The sequence below is a fragment of the Petaurus breviceps genome, unplaced genomic scaffold, assembly GCF_028583685.1.
Source record: "Petaurus breviceps papuanus isolate PSGF00001 unplaced genomic scaffold, PetGlider_PUasm1.0 101, whole genome shotgun sequence".
Classification (NCBI taxonomy): Eukaryota; Metazoa; Chordata; class Mammalia; order Diprotodontia; family Petauridae; genus Petaurus; species Petaurus breviceps.
In genome coordinates, this window is record NW_027185575.1 from 1,496,599 (window position 1) to 1,504,574 (window position 7,976).

The following is a 7,976-nucleotide window of genomic DNA, read 5'->3' on the forward strand; positions in this document are numbered from 1 at the left end:
GAGGTAGAGGAGAGAGCGCATACCAGCAACCCAGAACAGTCTATACAAAGGCAGGGTTAGTAATCACATCCAGGAGTATAATCCACCAGAATCATGCACTAAATGCATTATATTGGTAGTCCTCCACCTTTCTACCAAAAGGAAGGAGGTACATTTCATCATCTGTTGTTTGGGGGTCAACTTACAATTTACTCAGAATCAGACTTTCTTGTAGTGGTTCTTATATTTGTATTATCACAATCATTGTAAGCAATGCCATCTTGGTCTTTATAGTTCACTCTATCAGTCCGTAACAACATTAGAGTAATATATGCGACACTGGAAGGGATCTAAGAGGTATTCTCATCTAACCTTCTCATTTTTCAGATGAGCAAACTAAGGCCCAGAGGAGTCAAGGGGCTTAAACCTTCTAATATTACTCTGAGTTCCTCAAATTTGTTATTTCTTAAGGTACAACAAAGTTCTATATGCTCACTACAATGAGTGTAATTACAAAAGTCTTGGACATCTCTATAAAATTAATCAATCATTAGGAAGTATAAACTAGGTGCCAGCAAGTCCCTATCGATTTGTTTTTTTTTTTTTGAGGGTCATATGTTGGCATTTATTATTTAAGCTGAAGAACAGGTTATGAGGGGGGTGGGGCAAGGGAGGAGAGAGGGAGCCTAGAGCCTCTCATCTGTGTCTGCTCCAGACAGGGTTGATCCTGATTTCTGAGCCTTGGTCCAGGGCACACAAGGAAGCACATGCTAAGATGAGGTTCCAGGGGGACAGGTTGAGGAAAACATGGGGGTGGCCAGAGCTACACATCCAGCCAGAGGCGGGGCTGGGATTCTCCTTGGGTCAGCAGCACCACTCCCTTTTGGGAACTGAAGCCTATCGATAAAGTCCCATCCACATATTTCTTATAAAACATTCTTGTAGTTTCAGTCTTTGTGCTAAAGAATCCTTTCATCGCCTTTCTAGCTTCTTGTACTTTGCTTCCAGTCTCTTTGAATATGCATCCAGCTTGTAAGCTGCCTGCTGGAGAGCGGCTACCTGCTCCTCATTTAAAGTGATCTGATCCAGATAAGGCTGAAGGGCGGCATATTTCTGGTTTAAGTCCTTTAGGTTTCTACTTATGTTTACTGCAATATCTTTCATTTCTAGATACTTCAAGCTAGTCAGTTTGTTCATATTTTCTAGAAGTTTGTAATCTTCACTGGTGGCTGTCAGCTCGCCTGTCAGGTACGTGGCCATTTTGGAGAACATGTCCTGGCACAGCTCCGTGATGTCCGCCTTGGCGGGCTCCGTGGCCTCCTCGGCCGTCTCCACCACTGCATCGTCTAGGTCGGGGAAGGGAGAAAGGATGGGGAGGCGGAGGGTGAGAGGGAAGGGAAAGGGGACAAGGAAGCCGTCCCTATCAATTTGAGAGAAGTAATTTGGTTATAGAGGTCTAGAAGTTTGTCTGATTCTTTGTGTGAGTGTGTGTTTTGTTTTATTTTTTTCCCTACTTGTTCTATTCCCTGCTTTGATCCCATCCCTTTTCAAAAGTTCATGCTTCTAACTTCCCTCCCCCTCAGCCTGCCCTCCCTTCCATCATCTCCCCTCTCATCCCCTTCCCCCCTACTCTCCTGTAGGGTGAGATACCCTATTTAGTGTGTATGTCATTCCCTCCCCGAGCCAAATTAAATGAGAAAAAGGTTGACCCATTCCCTTTTGCCTTCCTATTCTTCCCCTGCATTGTAACCATTTTCTCTTGCCTCTTCTATATGAGATAGTTTACCTCATTCTGTCTTCCCATCTCCTCTCATTATATTCCTCCCTCACCTTTTAATTTCACCTTTTAAGTATCATCCCTTCCTATTAAATTGGTCCTGTGCACTCTATGTATACCTGTAAACATTCACACATGTATTCATATGCCCATATACTCTTATATATATATACATATATATATTCCTATTTCCTTCAACTATTTTCATACTGAGAAAAGTTTCATCAGTTACAATTATTGTTTTCCCATGTAGGAATGTTAATAGTTCAACTTTGATAAGTTCCTTGTGATTTGTTTTTCCTGTTTACCTTCTCATCCTTCCTTGCTTCTTGTATCTGAATGTCAAATTTTCTATTCAACTCTGGTTTTTTCATCAAGAATGCTTGAAAGTCCTCTATTCCACTGAATTACAGTATTTCCCCCTGAAATATGACACTCAGTTTTGCTGGGTAGGTGATTCTTGGTTTTAATCTCAACTCCTTTGCCCTCTGGAATATCATATTCCAAACCATTCAATCCCTCAGTGTAGAAGCTGTCAGATCCTGAGTAATCCTGATTGTGTTTCCACAATATTCAAGTTGTTTCTTCATGGCTGCTCTTAATATTCTCTTCTTGATCTGGGAATGCTGGAACCTGGCTATAGTATTCCTAGGAGTTTTCTTTTTGGGATCTCTTTCAGGAGGTGATTGGTGGAGTCTTTCAACCTCTATTTTGACCTCTGGTTCTAAAACATCAGGGCAGTTTTCCTTGATAATTTCTTGGAGGATGATTTCTAGGTTCTTTCTTTGATCATGGCTTTCAGGTAGTCCAATAATTTTTAACTTCTCTCTCCTGGATCTATTTTCCAGGTCAGTGGTTTTTCCAGTGAGATATTTCACATTGCCTTCTATTCTTTCATTTATTTGGATCTGTTTAACAGCATCTTGATTTCTCATAAAGTCATTAGCTTCCATTTGCTCCAATCTAATTCTGAAGCAATGGGTCTCCTCAGTGAGCTTTTGAGATTCTTTTTTCATTTGGCAAATTCGGCTTTTTAAGGCATTCTTCTCCTCATTGCCTTTTTGAGCCTCTTTTGACATTTGAGTTAGTCTATTTTTTAAGGTATGATTTTCCTCAGTCAGGCTGTTGACTCTCATTTTGTAATTTTCTTGCATCATTCTCATTTCTCTTCCCAATTTTCCCCCCACTTCTCTTATCTGCTTCTTAAGGTCCTCTATGGCCTGTAACCAGCTCGTATTTTCCTTTGAATCTTTTGGTGCAGGGGTTATGATTTCACTGTCTTTCTCCTGTTCCATTCTTTGCTCCTTTTTGTCCCCCAAATAGGAGTCTAATGTTGAAATCTTCTGTCTGCTTTGTTTCCTTTTCCTGGTCATGTTGCCCCTCAGTCACCTGACCCCTGGACTTTTTGCCACAGTAGGACTCTGCCACCAGACAGGGGAGCTTTCGTCCCAAATGCTGGGGTTTTCTCAGCTGCCAGAGGTAGCTCTCTAGAGGCCTCCACACACTCTGGCAAGCTAGACACACACCCCAGGACCTCCACCCTAGACTTCAATTCAGATCTAAGCAGGTTAAATAAAGCAAGAGCAATTATCCCTCAGACTGGTCTCTTGGTCCCCCTACACTCTGCAGGCCAGGAGCTGAAGCTGCCATGTAGTGCTGGCTGCAGCTTTTCACCCCGGGGCTAAAGCCGACACACTCCCACTTACTGGTTCCCAAAGTTCAGACTGCACTGACCTCTCACTTTGTCCTTCGCATCTATGTGTTGATAATTCTAGAAATGGCCACAGCTTCTGTTGATCTGGAGTCCCTTTGGCCTGCAGCTGGTCAGACCTGCCCTGGGGCTAAAAGCTCTGGCTCCTGGGCCTGGGCTCAACTCCCAGAGCGCTGTGCTGCCTGATTCCTGCAAGCCTGCTGGGCTGTTCTCAGCAGGAGGTTAGCTTCTCTGTGTCATTTTGTGGGTTCTGCAGCTCCAAAGTTTGTTCAGAGTCCCCTTTTTACATTGATTGGGGAAGGTGGAAGCCAGAGCTGCTTGGAGGTCCTGATTCTATTCCACCATCCAAGTGCCCGCACGCTCCGTCCTTTTTTATTTCTTAAGTCCCAAGAAAATTCTATATGTTCACCTCAATTAATGTAATTACAAAAGTCTTGGACATCTCTATCGAATCAATCAGTCATTAGGAAGTATAAACTAGGTGCCAGCAAATCCCTATCAATTTGTTAGGCAAAGTCCTGTGTAAAGTCATGAGTGCAGCCTTGAGAGGAAGGACTACAATTTCCTTCAGGGATAGAGGGGGTTACTTTGAGGGACTGAGGTGTCTAGTTGGTGTTACTATCACTATTAATAATACTTCTTATGAGCCCCCACCCAGTGTGTTACTTGCTGATTATCAACTAGACTTAATTAGCTTTTCAAAAGGGATATTCACTGAGTAGGTATAGCAGGGACAGTTGGTGCAAAAACAATCCCTCCACAAGCATGAGGACACACTTTCCCCCAATTATAAACAGGAATTATGAGGCAAGTGGCCAAAAACTTGGGGGGAAAATATGACAAAGTGATAGCCAACAGATCCTGGGTACTGGGAGTGCCTTTCTCCTTATGGGGAATCCTCTTGAAGTTCCTCTTAGGTGCAGTTGTCTTGCTGGGCAGTGAAGGTTGATGCCCTGACAGATTCCTGAAGCTACCTTCCTTCACTTTGTCCATTTCATTCTTGGTTTGTCTTCTGTCTCCCAGTATAGACAGCAGTGTCTCTTGCTTGGGGGAAGTCCAAATCTTCCAACCTTTTGAAATTCTCAAAGTTGTCCTTTAATTAAGGGGGTGAAGAGAATTCCATTTTCTCCTTCCCTACAAGAACAATTCCCTCAATAGTCTGTTGCTAGAATTTTCTCCTGGAATACTCAGTTCGGAACTCAATGCTTTGATATACACAGTTTCATAAAATTATTTGATTCTTTCAATCAGTCCCACCCAAACTGATTAAATAGTTGTTCATCCCTCTTCCACATTGATTGATTGATTGACTCAGTAGACACATCTAGGCCTTCTGTAATGATATTAATTGGGATGAAGGTATGGACCATCACCCTTAAATACATTCAGATAGCACAATTTATCCAGCTATTTTCCAGCAACTACTTTAATTTATATATAGAGAAACTGAGACACAGAGAGATGAATCCATCTGTCTAATATAGGTTGCAAACAAACTGGAAAAGGATTTGCATTCAGGCCCTCTCATTAGAAATCCAACCATTTTTGAACTATGATATGCAGCTTACCATGAAGATGCTCAGTAAATTGTTTATTCATTTATTAATATGAAAAAGGAGAAAATAAGCATACTCATAGCTGACATTTACATAATACTTTTAATTTTATATATTCCATAACATGCACCATTTCATTTCAGCCTCATAGTGACTGTGCAAAGAAGGCACTGTATATTTTATTAGGTCATTTTTCTAGATGAAATAGAACAATAATAAGCGGCTACTAACAGTTAGCCTTTAAGTTTTTTTAGCTGTTTTCTCATTGATCCTACCAATGATGCTGTCATATGGGGGCTATTATCCCCATTTTACAGATGGGGAGAGGTTAAGTGGTACAGGGGAAAGAGAACTGGGTTTGGATTTAGAGGACCAGGATGCATATTCCACCTCTCTTACTAACTACCTGTGTGACCTTGGCAAGTCCCTGAAACTTCTTTGGGCCTTAATTTTCTTATCTCTAGAATGAGGGAATTGGACCCAGTGGACTCTAAATTCCTTCCCAGCACTAAGACTTACTAGAGGGGAAAGGGATAGGTGGCACAGCTAGAAGGCAGAATTCGAACTCAGATCTTTCCTGATTCCAAATCCAGTGATCTATCCACTATTATACCTAGTTGCCTTAATAGATACAGAGAAGTTATATTCCACATTTGAGGTTTGTAGGTTGCTGCACTAACCTTAAGGCTTTTGAGTCAGTGATCAGTGCTTTTTCCATTGCCCCTCCCTGAAATAGTAACTTTTGGGGGGTATTGATCATTCATTGATTGAAAATTTATTAAACACTATATATTTGCAGAATACAATGCTGGGTGGTTGGGAAAATAGAGAATTAATCATAATATGGGCTCTACCCTCACAATGTAGCTAAGACTGGGGGCAAATGACACATATACAATCATATACATGCTTGTACTACAGAATAGCCTAGAGCAAGAGCATATGAGAGGTACTAGGGAAGCAATATTTCACAGTGGTTAGAAAGCTGGCTTCAGGGTCAGAAAGACTTGGGTTCAAATCTTGCTTCTGATACATCCTATCTGTGTGACCCTGGTCAAGTTCTTAGAGAACCTCTAAGACTATAACTTACAGAAAGGTGCCAACACACCTAAGTAGAAGGGATTTCCTCATTGGAATTTCTGCATAGAAATGAAATTACAAGTCGGAGCCCTCCAAAAACCAAAACCAAAACCAGAGACAGAGAGAGATACAAAATGCTTCACAGAGAGCTAACTCAGAGGTCATCTAGACATCTCCCTCACTTTATAGGCAGTGAAATCAATAGAACATTGTATTTGGAATAAGGAGGACCTGGGTTCAAATCCAGCCTTAGACATTCAGTAGTTGTGCGACCCAGGGCAAGTCACTTAACCTCTGTCTGCCTTAGTTTCTTCAACTGTAAAATGGGAATAATAATAGCTCCTACCTCCTAGTATTTTTTGATTGAATTAACTGAGGTAAAAATAATAATAATAATAAGGTGCTTTGCAAACCTTAAAGCTCTACATAAATGTTACCTATCAACCATTATTGTTATTTGCAAAATCTAAGGAAAGAAGTATTACTTCTCATGTGGGAAGGATGTGGAAGAATTATAGGAGGCTTCATGAAGGATGTGACATTTAGCCTAAACCTTGAAGGATAGTTGGGATTTTTAAAGGCAGAAGCATTGGGAATGGTGTGATTAAAGATACAGTGGTAGGAAAGCTCTAATTAATTATGTATTCCTTCATTCATCTTTTCTGCCACCTAACTCCTCATTTCTGGCTTGTTGCCAACTTCTATTGAGTTCTCTTGCTATCATGCCCACAAGCCTCTCCCATGCTGTGTGCTAAGCTAGGTCCTGTTGATAAGTAGTTTTTCAGTCTTGTCCAACTCTCTGTGGTTCCATTTGGGGTTTTCTTGGCAAAGACTCTGGTGTTTTGCCATTTACTTTTCCAGCTCATTTAACAGATGAAGAAACTGAGGCAAATGGGGTTAAATGACTTGCCCAGGGTCACCCAGCCAGTAAGATGAGTCTTCCTGACTCCAAGTCCTGCCCTCTATGCACTATGATGCCACCTAGCTACCCCGCTAGGTCCTGTGGGGGTACACAAAAAAGGAAACAGCATTTCTGCCCTCACGGTGTTTATACTTTAACTGGAAAGACAAGACTTATGTATACAAAGCAATCAGAGGACAATTTCCATGACCCAATGTGACATCTTTGGCTTCTTTAAGGATCAGCTGGGATTTGGTAAAGAGGAGGTGACTGACACCTGGGGCTTATTTTTGTAAAATATTTCCAAATGTGTCCCCATGCCCACAGCTGTATGAGGAGCATTTTGGTTTGTCATTTTCTATCCTACATTTGGGGTGATCATGAAAGCACCTGGTCATATTGTTCTGGGAGGGTGATTTTTTCAACTTGCCCAGATGGACTCTTGACATCCGGCTTTATTGGATCTTCAAGGGGGAGGGCAGTGGGAATGGTGAAGGACCTCCATTACATGCTGTATTGGTTGAAGGATCTGGGCTGGTACAGTTCAATGGAAAGAGAACCAACTGTATTGGAGGCAGGGGACTTGGGTTCAACCCTTGACTTTTTCTTTGTTGCCTATGTCCCCGTGGGCAGATTATCTCAATGCTTACATTTCCTCATCTATAAACTGACATGGTTTGATAGAATGGCCTGCAGGGTCCCTTTCAACTCTCAATTCCAGATCCAATCTCCAACATGAAAAAGGGAAGACTTTGGGGGCAGAGATGTCACATTGGATCATGGACATTGTCCCCTGACTGCTTCCTATGTGTAAGTCTTGTCTTTCTGGTTAGGCTTCAGTAATGCCCACCATTTTACTTTTCTCCTAGAGGCCATTGCTGGTAGCATGTTACATCTGGCTCGTGTCTGCCATATGCTTTTCCATTGATTTTTAGGTCATTTGGAATTTGGGTTCTTCTAAGATTCTGATAG

General features: G+C 41.8%; 1 protein-coding gene across 1 annotated transcript; it reads right to left on the reverse strand.

Moving 5' to 3' along the window:
* Positions 1 to 568: 568 nt before the first annotated feature.
* On the reverse strand, positions 569 to 1,370 carry LOC138160193 (biogenesis of lysosome-related organelles complex 1 subunit 2-like). The gene has a single exon (XM_069086766.1). The coding sequence runs from the start codon at positions 1,249 to 1,251 to the stop codon at positions 952 to 954; it is 300 nt and encodes a 99-aa protein (XP_068942867.1). The 5' UTR covers positions 1,252 to 1,370; the 3' UTR covers positions 569 to 951.
* Positions 1,371 to 7,976: the final 6,606 nt, after the last annotated feature.

Bases quoted from the DNA above. Each gene is read 5' to 3' on its own strand.
- LOC138160193 (XM_069086766.1), bottom strand. From the start codon at position 1,251: ATGTTCTCCAAAATGGCCACGTACCTGACAGGCGAGCTGACAGCCACC.